This window comes from Anguilla rostrata, chromosome 13 (genome assembly GCF_018555375.3).
Source record: "Anguilla rostrata isolate EN2019 chromosome 13, ASM1855537v3, whole genome shotgun sequence".
Classification (NCBI taxonomy): Eukaryota; Metazoa; Chordata; class Actinopteri; order Anguilliformes; family Anguillidae; genus Anguilla; species Anguilla rostrata.
In genome coordinates this window covers 20,745,659-20,768,895 of record NC_057945.1, presented here as the reverse complement: position 1 = coordinate 20,768,895, position 23,237 = coordinate 20,745,659, and the positions used below count along the sequence as shown (strand labels likewise).

Genomic DNA, 23,237 nt, shown 5'->3' with positions numbered 1-23,237 from the left:
CTTTCTAAATAATAACATATAAAATAAATGATATTTTTAACATATGAAAATAAAGCACATCTCTCTCTCTTTCAGGGGCAAATTATGCCATCAGCAGCGGAGCCGCAGATCGCCGCTCAGACAGCTCAGCTCCGCCCCCTCCTCTCCCTCGGGTGGCTGCTCCGACCATGAGCACCAGCGGGCCCGCCCCTGCGGCCACGTCCACGCCCGCCCCCGTCGGATCGCTCGCCCAGAGGAAGCGGCAACAGTATGCCAAAAGCAAGAAGCAGGGCAGCAGTGCCAACAGTAGGCCGCCCCGCGCCCTCTTCTGTCTCAATCTCAACAACCCCCTCCGCAGAGCCTGCATCAGCCTGGTGGAGTGGAAATATCCTTCTGTGTGTGTGCGTGTACGTGTGTGTATGCGTATGTGTGTGTTTATACAGTATATATGGTATCGTGGTGTTTTCTCCTTTTACTGTTTGTATTCCTAGTGCGCTTTAAAAGAAAGGATGTTTTCTACTGAATGTATGGGCATTTTTATCAGACTCACCTGGTACGGCCATTTTTATTTGAAATGAGGGAAAAGGGATTCTCTCCAGCAAGCCCCAGAGATACACAAGTTCAAATTAATATTCAAATTCAATCTCTCTGTGAGGGCTATGTGAGGAGACTGTGTGAGAGACTGTTGTCGGGTGAATATGTCGATTCTCAGGTGAGGCTGGAAACATTTACTTTTTTGTGGCCTGATGGCATGTTTTGGCAATATATGAGTGTGAATTTTAAGTGAATGTGATTTTATTTTCCTTGACTGTGCGCTTCAGGCCATTTGATATCTTTATATTAATCGCTATTTTTGCCAACTGCATGGCCTTAGCAGTCTACATTCCCTTCCCTGAAGATGACTCCAACTCAACCAATCATGACCTGGTGAGTACAGGAGGGGGCGCTGCTGAGTGTAGGGTGCACTGTGCTGTGGCTGCGTCCGAATCACCGTACTTGCCTGCTATTAAGTATAGAAGTTGAGTTCCAGGATCAATGCCTCTAATGCGGCCATTATGTAAATGTGGTCAGTGTGTATCCCAGTGGACAGAAGCAACGATTAACACTTGAACCTTCGTTCAACAGCGTTGAATGTTGAAAATCTCATCTCTGGTTTTCTATGTGTAATTTTTTTATGTGCATATGCAGTATAGCTGTGAAGGAAACGTCACAGTGTGACAGAAACATGACATGTTAAGTAATTCAAAATTTCAAATCATGGCACCAATTGGCGTGGCACTTGGCGGTTCTAGTGTTGATGGTAATGTTGTTCCAGGAACAACAAGGGATGTTGATCCAGGAACATTTTCTACTTGGGTAAATCATGTTATCCTGCGCAAGACACAGGACGCAGTAGATAGGGGTCTGATTCAGACACAGCCAAGGTTTCAAGAAATCAGTAACTCATGGATTTTAATCAATCATGGCTTGTGGTGGATAGAAAAACTATTTTTAATTGTTTGGTATTATTCAGTGATTGACAGATCATGGTAGCTCCTTGCATTTTGGGGTTCATGAAATCTAAACTGTGGAGGTTGTGTTGAGCCTGTGGAGTTGTGCTGCACTCTGCATCTGTGAGATCATGTTTATCTCTCTTCTGTCATACTGTTTCAACCTGGGGGGAGGTGAGGTCATTCTGCTTCTGCCCCATCCCCAGTCTGAATGTGTCACTCCATACGCACACATGCACCCAAGCACGTGTGCATCTCACACTAATCAACATTCACTTTGCTCATGTCTCACATTTTCACTGAAATAGAATACCATAATGAATACGTTGAAGGCATGATGATGATTATGATGATGATCTTTTAAAATTTACCTTTTGAATGAGTTCAATGGATAGTAGCTACTTTTTATATTACTGTATTAGTTTTCGATCTGCCCATACAGTTTTTGTGTGCGATGAAGGAAATGTTTGTTCTTGTTCTCATAATCTGTCAGCTTCACAGTGGCAGGTATAGGTTTGTGGTTTAAAGCAGGAAAATATACTTCAACTATAAAGCAGCTTTGCACAGGGACATTATGCCTCCAGAGGTTGTATGTATGTATGTTAGATGCACAGTTCCTATCCTTACATCACAAACAGATGTAACTCTGACTGAAAGACGGCACTCAGAATGAGGTAATGCCTTTCTCATGAATTGTTCAGTATCACAAAGCAAAGATTCATTTCATGGTACTGGGGCAGCAATATAATCCACATTGAACATTGTAGTTTGTCTGAGCACATTTGTAAGGGCACGGATATGAAGCAGGGTGGTAATATCTTTTTTGTTATTTATTTTTGGAAGGAAGGATATCTTCATTCCAAACTGCAGCAATATTTAAAATATTTGCTTTTCTCTGTTGCTGCTATGGATTTGGTTGTATGTTTCTAATGCTGTTTGCATTCTGAAAGGTCACCAAATCAAGAGAATGCAAAAGAGGGGAAAATATCCCTACCTATATCCAAACAGGCAGAAGTGGTCCTGTTCTGCGGCCATGTTGTTACTGTTTTGTGTTTCTCCTGTTCCGGTTACTGTAGGGTGGCCCAGTTGTTACTGTAATGTAGTCTGGACCAAGACTATAGTGGATCTTACATTTCTTTCTCAGTTTATTTATAGAGAGAGAGAGAGAGAAAGAGGGGGGGGGTGTTGAGAGTGTGTAGAAGCTGGTTACCTGGGTCAGAGAACAGGCCTGCGGTTGGTACAGTGAAGTGCAAGAGAGTCTCACAGTGGAGAGCTGTGTTCTAGCAGGGAGGTTGCTGTTCGTGACATTTAAAAAGCAGAGCCATGCTGTGGAACAAACACAATATGGAGGCTGATACAAGTAGGCCTCACGGCCTCCTTTACTGAAGCTTCATTAAACTCTGCAGCTCATTATAAATTAAAAAACACTGTGGCTCTGGGCAGGAACGGGCCACTGGAGCATGTGACCTCAACCCTAAACAGCCATTGGCTACAGTGCATATTAAACCATCTGCAACAGTAATCACAAGCAACAGGTGGCCCAGGATGTCTGCATGAACATGCGCGCATCTGACAGCAGCTAGGCAGAGTATCTGCAGGAATGTCCATGCGTTAAATAGCAACTGTGTAGTGCCACTTCTGGAATTTGGCACCGGCGTGGTATTTACAGGAAAGTGCACGTATCTACAGCACCTTCTGTGTGTGAGAGATATTTCAGGTCTTCTGTTACGGACTGGTATAAGTGGCTAACCCCCTCACCCCCTTTTCTCCCATTGTTTGGAATTACCCATTGTGCATTGCTCTCAATTAAGGATTGTCCCACATGTCCTCATAGGGTCTGGGGTGGATTGCTCAGATGCAAACACTCATGAGCCCGTGGCCCTACAGTGCATTATAGAATGGGTACCAACCAAAGGAGAGGCTTATCCAAAGAATATCTGTCAGGAGAAGGACTTTTCCTTCACAATGTTTTGGCTTTTGCTTTAAAAAAAATGGTCGATTTGTATTATTTTCATGGTACTATTGCTATTGCTTAAATGATGGTGTATGACCATCCTGTTTCTGTGTCAGCTGTGACATAGACAGCGTCACCTTCTGGTGCATCATTGCCCCTGCAACCAAATTAGTCCTGACGCGGAGGAGTCCTTAAATATGATTATTTACTCGTACATAATGGTACTAAAAATATCAGCGTGTGAGAAAAGCAGAGATGACTGAATCCCCACAGCCTTCTCCCCAGCCCCCCTGCCCCCCCGCCCCTGCGACACACACCCCTGTCCCACAACTACACATAAAAATGTACCCTTCATTTGGTTCATTTTCAAAAACAATAAGTTGATATTAATTTGATAAAATTAAATTTAATTGTGCTCGAGGCTGGATTTTGAAGTGTCTTGCACTACTGCGCATGTGCGATAGGGTTTTATTTGCAGTGTAGGGCCATAGGGTTTACAATGTATATATGGTATATATTGGGCTATAGGGCTTATATGAACCCAGTGTGTGGGCAATGGGGTTTATATGAGCATTGTGTGGATCTTAGGGTTTATAATAATTTATACAACAGCTTGGCTGAATGCTCGATTCTGATTGGTTATTACTCATTCCAATGGTGTGTATTAATTTTCAGTAATGGGACACCTGGGCCTAATAGGAAGAATAGTTAAATTGCAGCTGATTAAGTCAATAAAAAAGCAGTAATGATAAAAGCAACTGTTATAAATAATAATTGTTGGTAACCGTTGTATAAGCAGAATAAATCACGACGGGATGCCCTGTTACTGGAAAATAATGTACTTCGGGAGTGATAAGCGACCTCAGCTTTGCATCAGCTGCATCACCACCCCCGTTGTACATTATTTTCCAATAACAGGACAGCTCATTGTGGTTTATTCCTTACATAGGGTTCTATTAGCACAGTATGTGGGCCATAGGGTTGCATTATCACAGTGAGTGTGCTATTACATTTAAATTTGAACAGTTATATTTTTTAAACAGTTTTTTCCATTACAAGGTAGGGATGCAGATATTTAAATCCCTGGAAAATTCCGTTTGTCCGGAATGATTCTGAAAATATATTTGAGTGTCATATGCTTAATATGTGCTGTGAATGATTGGTGCAGTAGCAAGTGTCAGTGCATTCTATCCTTGTTGTATAATAAGAGGAATAATGAAAACAGCACCAGGTGAACATAAAAGCACAAAGCAAGGGTACCGAGAGCAGCAATTGGATCACTAATGAGACAGACTAAAACGAAAAGACAGACAGTACACACAAAGCAAGTCTAAAACAAAGGAAATTTTTCAAAAGGCACTTAAAAATGGTGCCATTGTACTTTCTATACTTAGTAGGGATTGTGAGGAAACCCTTTTTGATAAACTGAGAATATTACTGGATTTGCAAGGCATCGGTAGGTCCATTGTGTGATCTGGGGCTATAACTGCATAGTGCCATGAAGGTGATCAGCAGTAAAATGTTAACATCTGTTCTGAAAGGCACTGATAGCTAACATAAGCAGGCCAGGACTGGGGCAATATGGGAATTCTTGTTCATGGAGCTGTGATAAGACCTGGCTATGTGCAGTTTAATACTGGGCATTACAGTAATGCAATATTGGGGAAATTAAAGTATGGATGGCTTTCCCTGAACCTCTGACATTTTCAAAATTAAATGATTGTAGATATCTATATTTTAGCTGCAAGTAGCACGCCTAGGAAGTCTTCATAATGTTACATTACATTACATTACAGGCATTTAGCAGACGCTCTTATCCAGAGCGACATACAACAAGTGCATCAGTTCAAGGTGCAGAGGTGCAAAAGAAACACACTAGAGTGAAGTAAAGATTGTAGTGCCAGAAGTGACCACATAGATCAAGACTCCAACCCTGTGGGATTTGAGATGCATTTCTCAAATCCCAAAGATCCATACCACGTTTTTTGTGTCCTGTTTTGCATTTTGGATTGGGGTACTCATGTTTAGAACCCTGGATCATGACTTGTGTTTCAGCCGTAATCAGTTACAAAGTCCTGGTTGTCCAGCATTTAATATCATTCAATTATGTTTTACTAGTGTCTGCATTACTGACTGACAAATACGTCTGTGTATCATCATTAAAAGGAGATGTTATTGTGAATGTAGTAGCAAACAACACATAAATGGAAAATGGTCCTAAGATAGACTCCTGAGGAACTCTACAGGTGATTGGAGCAGCAGAGAACACATGACCACCAAAACCAAAATCTTATGACTGCGAGATGCAACCTACAAGAAACTCATTTCCAATTCAGAGGGCTAGTTACATGGTTGTTTATAGGCTTTATTCTAAAGGTAGCAGTTGGTGTCTTATGTAATGGCACTCTGGAACACTCTTTCCTACAAGAAGTGTGTGCTCTCTTAGGTCCTTTAGGACAAGCTCCTTTCCTGATCAAGGAAGTCAATTGAGATCGAGCTACACACAAAAGCGCAGACAAAAATGCCCCCAACTGCATATTTGCATGTGCATTGTGCGCGCGCGCACACACACACACACGCGCACACACGCACACCCGTGTGGAGCCCAGGAGGTTTGTCCCCCAGCTGTTCACTGCACAGTTGGCAGGTGGAGCTGACCGTAATCCGAGCAGGTTCACCTGTCTGTTCAACTCTGAATGCCAGTCTGACTCAGGAAAAACAGCACCAGTGCAGAACATGTGTGTGTACGTGTGCATGCATGTGGATCATTGTCATTGTGTATGTGGGACATTATCAGTAGAACATTGTCATTTTTGTGTGGAACCTTATCACGAGAACATTGTCATTGTGTGGGATGTTAGAGGAACGTTGTCATCGTGGGTGTAGTGTGCTATCAGTGGAATGTTGTCGTTGTGTGTGGGGGATGTTGTGAGAGGAACATTTCCATTGTGTATAGGCTAACAGTGGTACGCCTATTGCATGTCTGTATAAACCATCTCTTGCAGAGGATGGTTGCTACTGCATGCAGATTGCACAAGACCAGTCCTACATTCTGCTGCTGAATGCTGAGTTGGTGGTGATTTCATGCCCATATGATGAAAAGACCAAATGACAACGCTGTTTGTTACAGTGTATGTTTCCAACACAGTTTATCACAGACTGTGTTTACTACAGTGATTATCGCAAATAGTATTTATCCCATGGAATGCTTAACACAGACAGTGATTAATCACAGTGTTTATCACATAGAATGTTCATCACAGTCAGTGCTTAATCACAGTTATGGTTAAAGGTTTATTTTGGGTTCCAGTTCTGGTTCTGGTTTCTGTTTCCTCTATCTGGACCAGTTATGTTCCTTGGCACTGCATTTCTTTCAACAACAGCAGTATTGGGTTTGGAGCAGTAGAAGTACTTGCTGTGTGGGTATTGGAGCTTGTGAAATCTGTGCAGGAGCAATTGGTAATGTTGAATATGCATGAGAGAACAGAACAGAACTCTGCTTCTCATTACACACGAACACGCACACATTCACATGTGTACATATATATACATCCAGATATACACACATGACTTTCTATGGGATAAGAAATGCAAAATCCATAAAGCCATTACTTTAATCTGGTGGTAAGGGAACACAGACTGACAGCACATTTCTCTGCCATCTCTTTTGTTTATATTTGTAGATAATTATGGGTTTACATTTGTTCTCTCTGCCTGTGTCTATGTGGCAGTACTGTCAACCTATTTGTCAGTGAGTAAGTTGAGAGAGTGTGTACATAGATATTTATGGGCTTGCAGTTGACGAGTTAGTGCATGTTTTTGTGTGTAGATAGATATGGATGCATTTGGCTAGTTTATGCTGTGTGTGTATGTATTTACAATTGAATGGCCATTTGTCGTGTGTGTATTTCATCTGTGTTTGGGGCTTTGGGACAGCAAAGAAGAAAGTGGGTGAGGGTGGGTGGGCCATTCATGGAGGTGAGCAGTGGGGGGAGGGGCAGATCCTCCAGAATGATGGCTCAGAGGATTCTGCAGAGCTATGTTTGAGTTTTGCTGCAGCAGAAACACTAGAACATTCCTGATGTGCGGTAAATGCTGTATAACTGAGTGGGGATGAACAGGCTTTATGTTCAGAATTGCATTGCAGGGTTGTGCTTAAATAAGAATAACGGCAGCTCTTTTATCAATTAACATCTGAGGACATGCCAAGATGTAAGTTAATCCTCTTGAGTGTTTCTCCTATTGGCCATGGCAGACTCTGGAATTTCTTTCCTATTGGCAGAGGACTGTAGAGCAAAACGTTCATGTGCTCACCCCACCCCCTCCTTACAGTTTAAGTGACAGCACGAATTACACTCAGTTACGCTAAACTTGTTCCCTTCCGTATTGATGGTCTGCCTCAGTGAGCAGTGGACACACATGAAGTCTGTACTGCATCTGCATTTTGCATGTGTGTGCCTGTAATGTGGGTTGCTGCATATGTTATTACATTTTATTTGGCAGATGCTTTTGTCCAAAGCGACGTACAATAAGTGGATACCGAAGGTCATTGGAACAACTACAGAACACTGGTCCGATAAAATACGCTCGTCATTAAGTATCTGTTATCCATAGTCATGAACATCAAGAATAGAAAAATGCTATAAAATCAAGGTACAAGGATACAAGGTATATAAGAGTGATTCAAGATTGGGAGTACCCCTGCAGAAGAGTAGTGTTAGAGTTTGAAGATTACAGACCAGGGCGGAAAATGGGCAGTGAACACATATTTGCTTTTTCAGGTGGGGCATCAATTTTTATTTTCATTGTTTTTGGAGGGGGCTAGTATTTACAGTGTATTTTTGGGGCATACTTTCTTTGTTTTTCAATGGTGCTGACTTTTGACACACCATCATAATAGAATAAAATGGGAAAAATCAGCTGTAGTAAATAGCCGGTCAGCAGGTGTGTAGTGTTCATTTCCAGATGTTAAGTCTCTAACTGAGCATCTGGTCAACTTAGTTAACTTTTTATGACATAGGCTTTCTGTAAGTGGTGGTGGTATCTGCCGCTTAATTTGGTTGCCTGAGGAGGCCCATCCCAGAAACTTAGTGGCCACCCCTCACCCTGGTTGTTCTTTTGAAAGTCCATAACATAAGCAGTTTATGAAGCGCTCATTTGACTCAGATCGAACTCAGGTCGACCAATTGCATCGTTTGTCAGCTTTATCACTCCTATTCACTCTGTCTGCTAAAATTGCACTTACAATTTAAGACATTCGTAAAGTGCAAGTTTTATGAAGGAATTATCCCTCTACAACACCTCCCTGAATGCTTCTAATCTCATTTATCCTAAACTCGTCCCGTGCCCCCCACCTCTCCTAAACTCCTCCCCCTCCCCCCACCCTCTCCTAAACTCCTCCCCCTCCCCCCACCCTCTCCTAAAATCCTCCCCCTCCCCCTCCCTCCTCCCTTCTCTAAACCCTTCGCCTCTGTGAGGCTTAGGCTCATGGCTTTAGTGGCTCAGCAGGTGTGATTTGTGAAAATGAAACAGCAGAAAGACTCTCTCATGTGGGTATAACTGTGCCATTGAATTTCTGGGAAAACTTGGCCTACGGCCCATGACCTCCACATTGTCTGCTACTGATGGAGCATAAAAGGACTGTGTCTGTCAGTCTGAATGAGGAAAGTGCTTGTATTCACAGAGTTAAAGGATGTGTGTCTAATGCTATCTGCATTGCACACACACACATGCATACAAACACACACACACATCTGAATAATGTTGGTGTGGCAGTGATTCACAAGAAACACAACAACAGTTCCTCAGGTGCTGTAGCCTTTGTGGAAAAAAGCTAGGGATGCGCAATTTGGGAATTTATGGGAAGATATCAATAACCAGTATTTGTCTGGCCATGTTGGCCAATGCCAATGCTGGCACCTCCCTCTTGTACATTACAGCAAAGATTCTAATTCTCAACCAAGATTCCACATTCTTGGAAGAAGTATATATATAAAGGAAGCATTAATACATTGAATTAAACATATGCGGAGACACGGAGTTCACTTGTTTTCTATTGGACCTGGAAGTAATATTACTTGCACTGTGAAGCTAGTGACAGTAAGGACTTTCGTGAGGGTCTGAAATTTTCCAAATAAAAGTCCCAATGATAAAACCACTATTGCGTTCAACATAATGGAATTAATTAAACTGTAGTCAAATCTGCCAAATTGAATCTTCTTCCATAAATGGACGGTCATATCATGATACTAACGTTACTGCTAGCTATCCAGCTTGCTACGTTATGTGGGGTAATCAGGGTAAGTGGACGGGGTTGAAGATGGAGAGGAGAGTTCTTAGGTCAAAGACCAACTCCTTACCCATTATACTACACCACACCACTGTTCTTGTGTGTGGACGGCGTTTTATAAATATGCTGGACAGAAGTGTCAGTCAGCAAATTATTTAAAAGATTTATATTCTCTCTCTCTTTCAGGAAACAGTTGAATATGCCTTCCTCATCATTTTTACAATTGAAACCTTTTTGAAGATTATAGCTTATGGATTAGTGATGCATCAGAACGCATATGTGAGAAATGGTTGGAACATGCTGGATTTTGTAATTGTAGTCATAGGGTAAGTAGACACTTCTGTTTTCTCTGTGTCCTTTATCTGTTATGTTCTCTCTCTTCTCTCTCTCCCTCTCTCCCTTTGAGTGTAACGGTATTGAATGTTTTGGAGGTTATTTAGCAGAACTGTTTTGTTTTTTGTTTTGTTGGAGGTTGAGCGTAGCTGTCTGGGACATTTTGTTGCAGGTTATTTAGTGTTGTCTTGGAATTTTTAACCAAAGACAAAGAACCAGAAACTACAGGGACCCACGCGGCGCAAGCGCACGGACACGGCGGGAAGTCGGGCGGTTTCGACGTGAAAGCGCTCAGAGCTTTCCGCGTGCTCCGTCCCCTCCGGCTGGTCTCAGGAGTGCCCAGTGAGTACCCCTCCACCTCTACTATACCCCTCCACCTCTAGTGTACCATTACACCTCTACTGTACTCTGGCCTGCTACATCCTTCTGCCTCTCTACTATTCCCCTCTAATCTTCCCCATCCCCTCTCTGCTTTGCCACTGCGGGTGGTTGTAGCTGCAGTTAACTGTAGCTATAAGTTGGTGTAGCTGCATGTTCTTGTAGCTGCGTGTGGTCATAGCTGTGCTGTGCTTTTTCTCATGTCCCAGGTCTACAGGTGGTGTTGAATTCCATTATAAAAGCCATGGTTCCCCTCCTGCACATTGCCCTCCTGGTTCTGTTTGTGATCATCATCTACGCCATCATAGGACTGGAACTTTTCATTGGGAAAATGCATGCTACCTGCTTTATTCCTGGTACAGGTAAGGCAAAATAGCGGTAAAAACGTGAACCAAATTAGACAGAATAATTGTTAGATTGTATTCAGATGAGGTTCAGGTAACATTGTGATTATTCTACATTACATCCGCTTAGCAAACACTCTTATCCACTGTTTTGCAGCTTACAAATGTCTCAGGATTGAAACACACCTAGCTAATTAGCAATTGAATACACTTTGCTACATCACTAATCGTGCCAGAAAAAATGCTAGCCAAAAGACTACTAGCCAAAAAACTGTGTTGAAAACCAAAATACTGACACTGATTAAAACAGACACATAGCCTTTTCAATGATGACAAATACAGCTCACACACAGCCTGCAATAATACACTGTTGGAGGTGGTTTGATGTGGGAGAACGGTGTGCATGCTTCGTTCATCATGGCGGTGTGTAAAATGGTGAAGCGGAGGCATGTGCCTCATAAACTCTGTGTTTCTGCTGCAGATATAATAGCAGAAGACGAACCTGCACCATGTGCAATCTCAGGTCACGGGCGCCAGTGCGCCATCAATGGCACCGTATGCAGAGAAGGCTGGCACGGCCCCAACGGGGGCATCACCAACTTCGATAACTTTGCCTTTGCCATGCTGACTGTGTTCCAGTGCATCACCATGGAGGGCTGGACTGACGTGCTGTACTGGGTGAGTCCCCACCCACCTAGCCTGACCCTACACGGTGATTAGTGGACATTCATGCCATACTGAGCGAGTCTCTGTTTCGGTCCCTACGTGCTGATTGGTGGATGCATATAATATACTGGATGAGTTACAGCTCACAGGCCCCAACCTTACATGCTGATTGGTGAATGCACATGATGGGCTGTTCCCCATCCCACCCTTGAATTCTGATGGGTGGACATGTATGCTGCACCTCAGCATTCTTATTGGAAGACACGCATGTTGTGTTAGGTGACTCCCAGGCCCCCTGCCACACATTTCTATTCCTATTCTGCTCACTCTTTCCTAGTTTTCATGGCAAATGCATACAAATGAACCTGTACTGAAGATTCTTTTTTTTGCATTTTAGATGAGCAGACATACATTGATATTGATGTGTAGACATTACTAGACAGGGACATGCAGACATACGTACAACAAATAAATATAATAGATTTGAGAGGAGAGAAACAGTTAATTATAAATCATGTCTCTCCTCTCATTATTCTAGACTTAAGTCCAATAGGCTGTTTATGTCTAATGTGATGCTTACAAACAGTGATATTTATTAGCAGCTCTGTGTGCTATCTCTCTGCAAGTTCCCATTGAACTCTGACTTCCCTGTAAGCTGATCAAAGAACTCATAAACTTGAGTGAGGTAGCACATCCATTGGAGTTTATGGGTTGTTTGATCAGTTAATGTATATTTGGGCTCAGCACTCCTCTTCATTGTGCTGGTTGATGCACACTTTTCTTCAAATTCCCTGTAAGCTCTCTCTGTGTTTAGCACTTGATGTTTTCTCACTGTCTCTCCACACCGGTTGTGCTTTCAGATGAACGACGCAATGGGCCTAGAGCTTCCTTGGGTTTACTTTGTCAGTCTTGTCATCTTTGGATCCTTCTTTGTTCTAAACCTTGTTCTTGGTGTGTTGAGCGGGTAAGCACTTCTTCTCTTCTTCCAGGCTCAGCCCCTCCCCCCTGTCTCTGGTAATGTCTCTCACACCAGCCCATCCCCTCAATGGGTGGGACCTGTCTGTGACATGGCTCCAGAATGAGAGAAGTGAGGTCTGTCAGGTAACCGGGTGGCCATACTAAGCACACTTCTTAGTATGGCCAACAGGGGGAGCCATGCACAGGACTGGGCTGGCGTGATAGTGGCTGATGCTGTGGTGGCAGGGTAGTGCCCTGTGCTCATGTGGTTAACCAGCTGATTTGAGTTCCTGCAGGTTAACAAGGTTAAGAAGCTGATCTGGCATCCCACAGGTTAAAGAGATTGATGAGCTGAATTGGGGTTCTGCAGGTTAACATGACTAACAGGCTGATCTGGGGTCCCACAGGTTAATGACTCCATTGGATGGGAAACGCCTTGGATTTACTTCGTTAGTCTGATCATTCTGGGATCCTTTTTCGTTCTCAACCTGGTTTTGGGTGTACTGAGTGGGTAAGGGCAGTGTGGAGTGCTGTGGGTTTGGGTGTAATGAGTGGGTAAGGGTAGTGTGGGGTGCTGTGGTTTTGGTTGTGCAGAGTAAGGGCAGTGTGGGGTGCTGTGGTTTTTGGTGTACAAGGTGAGTAAGGGCAGTGTGGGGTTCTGTAGTTTTTGCTGTACAAGGTAAGTAAAGGCAGTGTGCGGTCCTGTGGTTTTGGGTGTACTGAGTGGGTAAGGGTAGTGTGGGGTGCTATGGTTTTGGGTGTACTGAGTGGGTAAGGGTAGTGTGGGGTGCTATGGTTTTGGGTGTACTGAACGGGTAAGGGTAGTGTGGGGTGTTGTGGTTTTGGTTGTATAGAGTGAGTAAAGGCAGTGTGGAGTGCTGTGGTTTTGGGGGCATGGAGAGTATGAGGTAACCTTTCACTAACCCTTGCATGTCCCTACAAATATGACTTTTGTGTTCCTGATTGGGATAAAACGGAAACAGTAATATGGGATGAAATGTAATTCAAATAAAAATATGGTTTACTCACAGACTTAAAAATATTTGCATGCAGGTGCACTTTTTAAAACAGGTTAATTTAATGGTAGTTTCATATCTGGATATCCAGCCTTCTGTCTTCCTGTGTGGATTGGAGTGCAGTTTTAAAATGTACCTTTTCTTTTTGTCTCATTTTGGGAAGCTATTTTGTTATATTAGTGCACTCTTTTGAAAATAATTGTATGTTTATGACTGTGTAGGCTGTGTGAACGTGTGCACCCTGTGTTTTTGGTGTGTGTGTATGCATATGAGAGAGAGAGTGTGAGTGATTGTGTAGCTTTGTGCTTAGACTATATGCGCTGGGCATCATTAACCGTGTGACTATATCGTGTGCTGACTGTGTTCAGAGTGTGTGACTGTGTAGCTGAGTGTGTTAATACTGTGCTTAGACTGTGTTTCCGCGATGTTTAGACAGTGTGTGACAGTGTTTGTGCTGTTTAGATGGTGTGTGACTGTGTGTGACTCCTGCTCACAGAGAGTTCTCTAAAGAGCGAGAGAAGGCCAAAGCCCGTGGAGATTTCCAGAAGCTCAGAGAGAAGCAGCAGCTGGAGGAAGACCTGAAAGGATACTTAGACTGGATCACGCAGGCCGAGGACATCGACCCCGAAAATGAGGACGAGGCAGACGGAGAAAAGCGCAACCGTAAGTAGCCCCAAGCCCTTTGTAGTTCCACACCGTAAGTACCCCCAAACCCAGCTTACTTCCCTACTGTACTCTAAATACCCTCAAACCCTACTTAGCCTCCAACCATAAGTACCCAAAACCGTATGTACATTTGCAGCCTAATTGCCCAAAGGCCAAAGTACCACCCACGCTAAGTACCTTCAAAACCTACGTATTCCCAACTCTTAGTACACTGTCCTAAGTGCCCCAAAGGCAAATAACCCCCCTTCCCCAAGTACCCCTCACCCACTGTACATAGTCCCAGCCCTAATAGGGAAGTGAATCATTTGTTTCTGCAGACTTCAGTGAATGGGGATGGTGGTTTCATGCTTTGAGTTTACTGTGTAAAAGGCCCATTGGACAGTGTGAGGAAATAGAGGTGTGTTTGGGGAGCAGGTTTGGGGGGGCGGGGTGGAGGATGTGCCCCTCTTGAATGCCACTGGTCTGAAGAACCAAAAAGATAGATTATATTATTTCATCAGAAGTCTAACCCAAATCATCTTTATGTTAGCATCACATGACCCAGAGCCAACTGTGAGGAGTCAAGCAAAGGGGTTTGGAGGCACAGCCAGTCCCAAACACACATTCCGCATGTGTCCATAGTTTAAATACATCATGCCTGGGGGTGTGCACACATCACAGGGGGGAGACTGTAGGCATGGGCTTATAACCTCACAACTTAACTTTTAAAAATAAAGAGCCAAAGAGCGTTATCTGCCGAGGTGGTTGCTAAAAACTGACTAGAAATAGTGTAGTCCCTGTGTGCTCTGGACAGGCAGATATAGAGAGATGTGTCTGAATCACTGGCCTCAGGTCTAACCTGTACCATTCACCAACAAATTATTTTTTCTGAATGGAATACGTCACTGAGCCATGTGTGTAGGTGTGTGTTATAAGCATGTGTGTACGCATATGTATGTTATGTGTGTTTACATGAGTTTACATTGTGGTTTGTGTACAAGTGCACATTAATCATACTGCGTACTCACCCCTATATTGTAAATCATTTGTTCTACATGCTAATGTGCATACATCAGTTTTTCTTGTTGTGATTAATACTGTTCCATGATACTTGCTGTTTTTGTGTTGCGTTGCTGTCGATGCTTGCTTTGTTGTGCTGACAGTTGCATTGTTGCTGTTGTTGTGTGTTGGTTGCATTGTTGTGGTCCTCCTAACCCATCCTTATAGCCTCTCATTGTGTCCCATGTCCACTGTTGCACACCTCCTCCCATCCGCTGCATGCTTCTGTCACCCAGGGGTCACCCTGGCTGACCTAATGGAGAAGAAGAAAGGGAGGTTTAGGTTTTTCAGCCAGTCTTCTGACACACATGGTAAATTTTGGAACCTCCACTGTGTTTGTGTGTGTGTGTGTGTGTGTGTGTGCGTACGTGTATGCCTGTGTGTGTGTGTGTGTGTGTGTGTGTGCGTGCGTGCATGCATCCATACCCAATTATGGTGCTTGTAGCTTCACTGTCTGCTCCTCTGTTCATGTTAAGTTTTAGTTTTCACTCTTTCTTCGTGTTTCTATGGAAGCCACATATCAATAGCATCACTGAAATGCAGCTGTGTGAATGGCAGAAATGGCAAGGAATGGCTCTGGCAAAACAAAGTTCAGTTTCACTGTGGAATCACAGCACTAATAGTCTGACTCACAGGATATAGACTGTGGGTATAAGCCTGCCATTGACCGACTATTTCAGTTGGAATTCTCCTCCCCTTCCGCTATCTGCATGTTAATGTTTTTGCTAGGGCACCGTCGCTGCATCTTGGGCTTAGCGCCGCCCAAGACGATTGTGATTTAAAGAAATACAGACAAGCCAGATAGTCTTTTCCCCCTATACCGGAATGCTAATGAATTGAGCCAGGCCTTTCAACAGCGCTGGCACAGCACTGAAACGAAGTATGGAGATAGGTCTGGCTATGTGAGACTACAGCACTAATGACCTTGCTGACTACACAGCCTTAACCACACTGGGCTGGCAGCACAGACCTGAACACACAGCCTTAACCAAACTGTGCTGACAGCACAGACCAGACGACACAGTTGTGACCTCATGGTTATTCAATAACTGCAGACCAAAAAGAAATCATGACGGTAGACTCCTCTTGCTGTGAGAGACCCTGAACTGCCATCCTTTTCCTGCAGCAGGGAGTGTTTTCAGTTTCTTTTAATGAGAAAGAGAGGTCATTTAGGACACTTCATGGTTTCATTTGAAATGTAATTATGAATTTAAAAAAACTTTACAAAAACACCTGTTTTTCCTTTGATCTACCCAAGTGAATTTTAATGCATAATGTGAGTACGTTTGGAGGCCTTTCTGTGTTTCTCAGTGACACTGCTTACTTTGTTCAGTTTCTCACAGGTTCACTGTGTATTTTTATACCACGTTCTGAGTAGTCCTCTCATCGGTGTGTTTGGTATGTCTTTGGTGTGTGCGTGCCTGGTTTTTGGCTTGTCCGCACAGCGAGCATGCCTGCCAGTGAGACGGAGTCGGTGAACACGGAGAACGAGAAAGAAGAGAAGACGCCTTGCTGCGGGCCTCTCTGGTGAGTCTTACATGTCATGACATCCACCTCACGCCTCTACAGTACAGCTTAACTGCTCCTTTGTGCCACATCAGCCTTACGCAACAATGTCACGATATTAGCCTTGTCCTACAACATAGGCCTTACACAAAACAGTATTGCGATATCTCTGTCTCGCCATGTCATCATCATGTCTTTTCTTGCACTGCAATGCTGCAGTATATCTCGAGCACCACAACAGCACGCTTATGCTTATATGTTGCGATATCTCTTGCACCACAATGTCACACCTTCAACAGTCCAGTGTCATGATAGCTGCATTACCTCAACACATCTAGTTACATCAGCGTCACTTGACTTTCAGTCTTATGCGACTGTGTCTTGACACGCGCTTTACACTGCACATTTCTCCTCAAAATCACACTCTGTCCTCTCGTCATGGTGAACACATCCTGCTGATTCTGTGGAGGCGGACGTGGTCATGCTGGTGTGTGTTCACAGTTTGGCCTTCAAGTTTGGCAGCTCCATGCTAGTGCTTCTGTACCTGTTTGTCACTTGTGCACACCTGTCAGTGATTTTAACTGTTCTTTCATCACTCTCTCATCCTTACAGTCAAAAAATTTCAAAGTCAAAGTTCAGGTCAGTAAATGTGTTTTATTTTGTCATCAATGCCTATATCAATCATTTTTTAAGCTGTCGCATGGACCATCTCTTTTTTCTTCTAGAAGTAATTTGTTACCAGTTTCTGCTTTTTACTTAATAAGTTCCCTTCTCCTCCAACAGAGTGCTGATCTGACCAGTGCAGCTCTATGTGTGTGTGTGTGTGTGTTAGAGAGAGAGAGTACGTTCAGTGTGAGTGCAGTCAGTGCTGGTTGTTAGTATGTGAGTGCAGGTATAGCTGACAGTGTGCCAGAGCTGTGGTGTTGGAGAGAAGGGCTTTAAACAGGATCAGTCCTGCATGCCTCTCCACTATTGTTCACTTCTTGTCTCTCCCCAGTACAGGCATGTTTATAATAGAGGCTCCCATGCACTGCTCTCCCTGCTGACATCACAGCCAGTTCCAGAGACAATGTCAGGTTCCTTCTCTCTTGCAGTCGGCGCTGGCGTCGCTGGAACAGGTTCTGCCGCAGGAAGTGCAGGCTCGCCGTGAAATCGGTCACGTTCTACTGGCTGGTGATCGTCTTGGTGTTCCTCAACACTCTCACCATCTCCTCAGAGCACTACAACCAGCCCAACTGGCTCACTCAAGTGCAGGGTAAGGGACAGGGCCCAGGTGGTTGGGATGAGGTCAGTGTGTAGTGGTTTAATGGCTGTGATATTGTGGTGTATTGTGGTTTTATTGTTGTGGTAACTGTTTTGTGGTTGTGAAGATCTCTCTCTGTCTCCCTCCCTCCCTCCCTCTGTCTCCCCTTCAGATGTGGCCAATAAAGTGCTGTTGGCCCTATTCACGTGTGAGATGCTGGTGAAGATGTACAGCCTGGGGCTGCAGGCCTACTTTGTCTCGCTCTTCAACCGTTTTGACTGCTTTGTGGTGTGCGGGGGCATCACGGAGACCATCCTGGTGGAGCTGGAGATCATGTCTCCGCTGGGGATCTCCGTGTTCCGCTGCGTGCGTCTGCTGCGCATATTCAAAGTCACGCGGTGAGTCTGACGCCAGGAAAGTGCAGTCAGCATATCAGTGATTTTAACAGTTGCAGGAGAGACCTCGGTACAGATTTCTTGGCCAGATTTTTGGGTTAACCCTGGGTTAACCACCATAAGCATGTGTGGAAAAACTTCATACTGTATATTAATTGTAATTAAATTGTAGAATTATTATATTTTATTTTTTTATAATTCTTCTTTGTCATTAGTTAAATCAAATAATGAGTAAATACAAATACAGAATAAATACAAGCCCAGGCAGTCTGTGTGGTTGAGTGGTCTATGATTACATTTTAAAAATATGTATATACTGTTGCTTTAGCACTACAGTAAGAACTAAAGACAGCATTTGTGTGGTTGTGTTGCAAGCACTGTGGTTGAGCGTTTGTGTTTGTGGTTGTGTTGCAGGCACTGGGCATCTCTCAGTAACCTGGTGGCCTCTCTGCTTAACTCCATGAAGTCCATCGCCTCCCTGCTGCTGCTGCTGTTCCTCTTCATCATCATCTTCTCGCTACTGGGCATGCAGGTATTTGGCGGGAAGTTCAACTTTGACGAGACGCAGACCAAGAGGAGCACCTTCGACAACTTCCCCCAGGCCCTGCTCACTGTGTTCCAGGTGTGTCCAGCAGGGGCAGCATATAGCAGCAGTGCTCATGTTTTGCGCTGATACAGTTTCTTTATACAGTATATACACAATCAGGGTTCCCTCAGTCCCTGAAAATCCATAAAGGAAAGCCATGGTAAGTGTACAAATATCACGCCTCCATGAGAAATCTGGGGAAAATTGGAGGGGAAAAAACCCTTGCGGTAATAAAAACTATTTCTTAGCTTGATTTCATTTCCTAGAAAGTCCTACTGTCAAATTATGGGTTCATATTGGTGACAAATAGGAGTTCACTGGTTTGTATATTAATTCCACTACCAAAAGTCATTTGTCACTGTAGACTGAAAAAATATATTTAAGAAGAATGTCAAAATGTTTGTCCATCTCGCAAAAGAATCCATGATCATTGCATGTGTTGTGTAAGTCGCTCTGAATAAGAGCATCTGTTCAATGCCTTTAATATAATGTAATGAATGAAAACATCCCAGAGAATCATAAAAAAACTCATTTCCATATAAATCTGAAATATTTTTTGGGAACTGTGTGTAATACTGTGATTTTACATGCTGTGTGCTTGTGCTCAGATTCTGACAGGAGAGGACTGGAACGCGGTCATGTATGATGGGATCATGGCTTACGGTGGCCCGTCTTCTTCAGGAATGATTGTCTGCATTTACTTCATCATCCTCTTCATCTGTGGAAACTGTACCCTTCTCACTACCTCGCTCACTGTAACACTGTAATAGTATGCTCTACCTCACTGTAGCAGTACACCCTGCCTCAACAGTAATACTGTAACAATCCAATGTACTGCTTTGTAACACTGTAACAGTATACTGAATATCATAGTAACACTTTATTCCTGCACTCTGTCCTACAGTGAGACAGTGACAGTGCACTCTGCTACTCTGTACACCGCTCTGTACTGCCACTCTAACACTGTATCACTGTGTGAGGCTGTAGAAATGCTTGTGCTTCTCCTTAAGCTGCTGATGTAATCAGACATCCTACTGAATGTGTTCTTGGCCATTGCTGTGGACAACCTGGCTGATGCTGAGAGTCTGAACACTGCTCAACAGGAAGAGGCAGAAGAGAAGGAGAAGAAAAAGATTGCTAGGTGATCAAAAACTCATACTAGCATACTAATCCGAAGTCAATATACGTATCTGATCCGCGCTATTCTAGCTCACAATACACAATCAGTAATCAATAAAACTCATTAAAACCAGCAAGGTAGACCATACACAATTAGTGATCAATATCTCTGATCAACACCAACTGTGGACCATACATGATCATGTATCAATAACTGGAATAAATCATTTGCAACCCCTGTCCCTCTAGCCATTTTTCTTTATTTTTCTGAAATTACCTTTGGGATGGTAATATTATCGGTATTGTTGCATAAAGATAGGCTTGCTGTGTAGTGGTAATAATTTTTTTTTTACAACACAAATAATTGGTCTGTTTGGCTAGCTTTACTCATTGTGATTATAAATGGGCTTTCTGTGTGTTCTTGGTAATACCACACTTCTGTATTCCTGCGACTTATACTGATGTTTTACACTTTTGCTAAGTCGACCTGGATAATTATTGGATTGTAATGTAATGTATATAATTTAATGAACACTAATCAGGTGCACAGAATGGTCCTGATTAGTAACCAGGCCATTCAACAAGGCATTCATCCTGTTATGCTGTATGGGCTATTATGGAGTGATTGAACCATCACTGTGATAGATGTGATTTGATATATAATTTTAAATTTCATTTGAGATTTAAATGTGCCTGTTCTTCCTGGTCACGGCAGGACTGGGGGTGGAGATGGAAAGGAGGATGAGAAAGCAGAGGGGGACAGCAAGGTGAGTTTCTGCATCCTGTCCTCTCAGTGTCTGTCCATCCGTCAGTCTTAAAGTCAGAACATTTCATGAAAATTACCATTTCCAAACACACAGGCAGATGAAAGAATTGTATAGTAACATGATTTGTTGAAAATACTCACAGATCTGCAGGATTGTTTTCAGAGTTTACCAGCTTTTAAAGAGTTGAAGCACTTTGTAAACCTGCTTGAGCTTGGGCTTTGTCTTCATTGCCTGACGTGATTGTACAGGGAGAGTACAAGGTGTCGTGTGACTAATGCCACGTTCTCTGGATGCAGGTTCCTGTGGAAGAAGAAGAGGAGAAAGATCCCTACGCTGACACTGCAGGTAAAGAGGAGGGGAAACTCACCCACAGTGCAGGCAGGAGGGCGTCACCGCCGTCCTGCTGGAGATTGATTACCTGTATTATTGCTGTATTGTCTCTGTAGGGGATGAGGATGAAGAAGAACCAGAGGTCCCTGCCGGGCCCCGGCCAAAGGTATCTGAGCTGGTGAAGAAGGACAAGATTACACCTATTCCAGAAGGCAGTTCCTTCTTCATCTTCAGCAGCACCAATCCGTAAGTGTTGCCAAAGGCCTTCCCCGAAGCCATGACCACACCTGATAGAAATACCAAACATCTCCATCTCCAATTATAGCCAGCACCGAGCAATAGCCAACGGCTCCACCAACCATGTCCATAAACCTTTCATCATCTCCCAAAACATACCCAACATCCCCTGAAACAGTACTCTCCACATCTACCAATTATTTCCCTGAAACATTTTGAACACTTATATCATCATCTGCCCAAACCTTGTCCAACGCGCTTACCATAATCTCACCAAACTACTGTATGCCAAACATATCTATCAGTCCCCAAAACGTCACCAATACACATTACCTAACATATTTGCAAACCTCCTACAAAATTTCCTTCATCCCTGTTTTTGTATGATTTCCCCACACTTATCCAATATCTCCCAGTCTCCACCATGCTGTGATTTTTGCAGTTGATATCAAAGTAGTGGATATATCGTAAATACGTGCAGTAGATGATGTGAACAGTTTTTAGAATGTGCTCAAAGTTTTTTACATTTTTTTATTAATCTGTGTGTGTGGTGTGTATGTGCATTTCTGTTTCAGAATTCGGGTGGGATGTCACAAGCTGATCAACCATCACATCTTCACCAACCTCATCCTTGTCTTCATCATGCTGAGCAGTGTTTCCCTGGCCGCTGAAGATCCCATTCGTAACGTCTCTGCCCGCAACATTGTGAGTACAGAGCCTTCTGGATGTGGTCATGACATGGGGCTCTATTCAGACTTGATTACCAGATTTTACACCTTTGTCTTTGCATGAACTGTGCGTGGAGGAAAGGCGCTTAACTCCGAATGCACTTGGTTACACACCTTCAAAAACTGTATGTGCATGCACATATGTTGGGTCTGCATAGGCTCAGGCTACGTCTGTAAAACCTAAACATATATACAGTACGTACACACTTTTACTAGGGTTTGTTATATCTACATAATACACAGGCACCATATTATTTATTCGTGTGACATAATTTTGATGTTTGATTTGTAAAATAAGCCTCAACCTTAAATATTTTGACACACTCACATGCATGCATTCTCACCCATACTCATATGCGCACACATACACTACTGCCCCCAGGGATTTTTTTAGGATGTATAAGGTGTACTCTAAACACACATTGGGCTTTATTTTCTGGCTGGCGCGTGGCGTGTTGTGAGCTGTCACACCTGCAAACTGGTATTTTCGTGATGGATTTTGACGGGCCTGAGCCATTTGGTAATTTTGTTGCTTGCTTAGCTACTGGTTTAATGGGAAATTAGTAAATGTTTAGGTTGTGTTTTATTTGAATTCTGACGGAAGAAAATTTGAACAAATTAGAACAAATTTCTCTTATTTATGAGATTCGTTCACACTCAATTTTTGAAATCAGGGACAACCTAATTGCTCCTCCCACAAAAGAACGTCTCGTGAGAACCATCTGATTAGTATATCCTTATCCTCGCCTTCCATTGCAGTCATAGACTTTGGAAATACGCTCTGCCAGTATGCCCTACGCAATGCGCACAGCTCTTAAAGGGAATGAAAGGAGATCATTTGATTGCTATGAATAAATACAGCTACAACACACTAGCTGATTGTATATTCTAGCCCATTTTCTACATGGTCTGCACGCTTTGAGCTGTATGCTCCACACCTCTGGCCACAAAGTAAACCAACATTCACAAGCCACGCCCAGTGCACCCACATGCAGCGCCACTGACTGCGCCCATGCGCCGTGCCACATTGATTCCAGAAAATAAAGTCCATAGTGTTATTTGTAACCTTAGAAGGATCATTTGAACTGGAATGTGAAAATGAATGAGGAAAGATGATTGCTGTGTTTGCATATGTACTGTACTAACCAGCTTTCCTTTTTCTTTCTCAAAGCCAGTAATGTCTATTGTTCTTTCAGAGTAGAGCAAGAGGGAGTGT

General features: G+C 43.3%; 1 protein-coding gene across 3 annotated transcripts in view; it reads left to right on the top strand.

Annotated features, from left to right (window-relative positions):
- The first annotated feature begins 685 nt into the window (after window positions 1–685).
- LOC135237655 (voltage-dependent L-type calcium channel subunit alpha-1D-like) overlaps window positions 686–23,237 on the top strand; it is a 51,393-nt gene continuing 28,841 nt past the window's right edge. Inside the window, exons 1-19 of one of the 3 annotated variants that reach the window (XM_064304979.1) lie at window positions 686–906; window positions 9,899–10,038; window positions 10,218–10,387; window positions 10,633–10,785; window positions 11,249–11,445; window positions 12,294–12,397; window positions 13,903–14,069; window positions 15,347–15,421; window positions 16,556–16,637; window positions 17,229–17,255; window positions 17,711–17,871; window positions 18,032–18,257; window positions 18,669–18,876; window positions 19,449–19,569; window positions 19,867–19,981; window positions 20,675–20,726; window positions 21,023–21,071; window positions 21,173–21,302; window positions 21,869–21,998. In XM_064304979.1, the coding sequence (XP_064161049.1) occupies window positions 844–906; window positions 9,899–10,038; window positions 10,218–10,387; window positions 10,633–10,785; window positions 11,249–11,445; window positions 12,294–12,397; window positions 13,903–14,069; window positions 15,347–15,421; window positions 16,556–16,637; window positions 17,229–17,255; window positions 17,711–17,871; window positions 18,032–18,257; window positions 18,669–18,876; window positions 19,449–19,569; window positions 19,867–19,981; window positions 20,675–20,726; window positions 21,023–21,071; window positions 21,173–21,302; window positions 21,869–21,998 (2,370 nt within the window). In that variant the 5' untranslated portion in view covers window positions 686–843. The remainder of the gene's footprint in view (window positions 907–9,898; window positions 10,039–10,217; window positions 10,388–10,632; window positions 10,786–11,248; window positions 11,446–12,293; window positions 12,398–13,902; window positions 14,070–15,346; window positions 15,422–16,555; window positions 16,638–17,228; window positions 17,256–17,710; window positions 17,872–18,031; window positions 18,258–18,668; window positions 18,877–19,448; window positions 19,570–19,866; window positions 19,982–20,674; window positions 20,727–21,022; window positions 21,072–21,172; window positions 21,303–21,868; window positions 21,999–23,237) is intronic. The other 2 variants (XM_064304981.1, XM_064304980.1) reach the window with 2 other exon arrangements.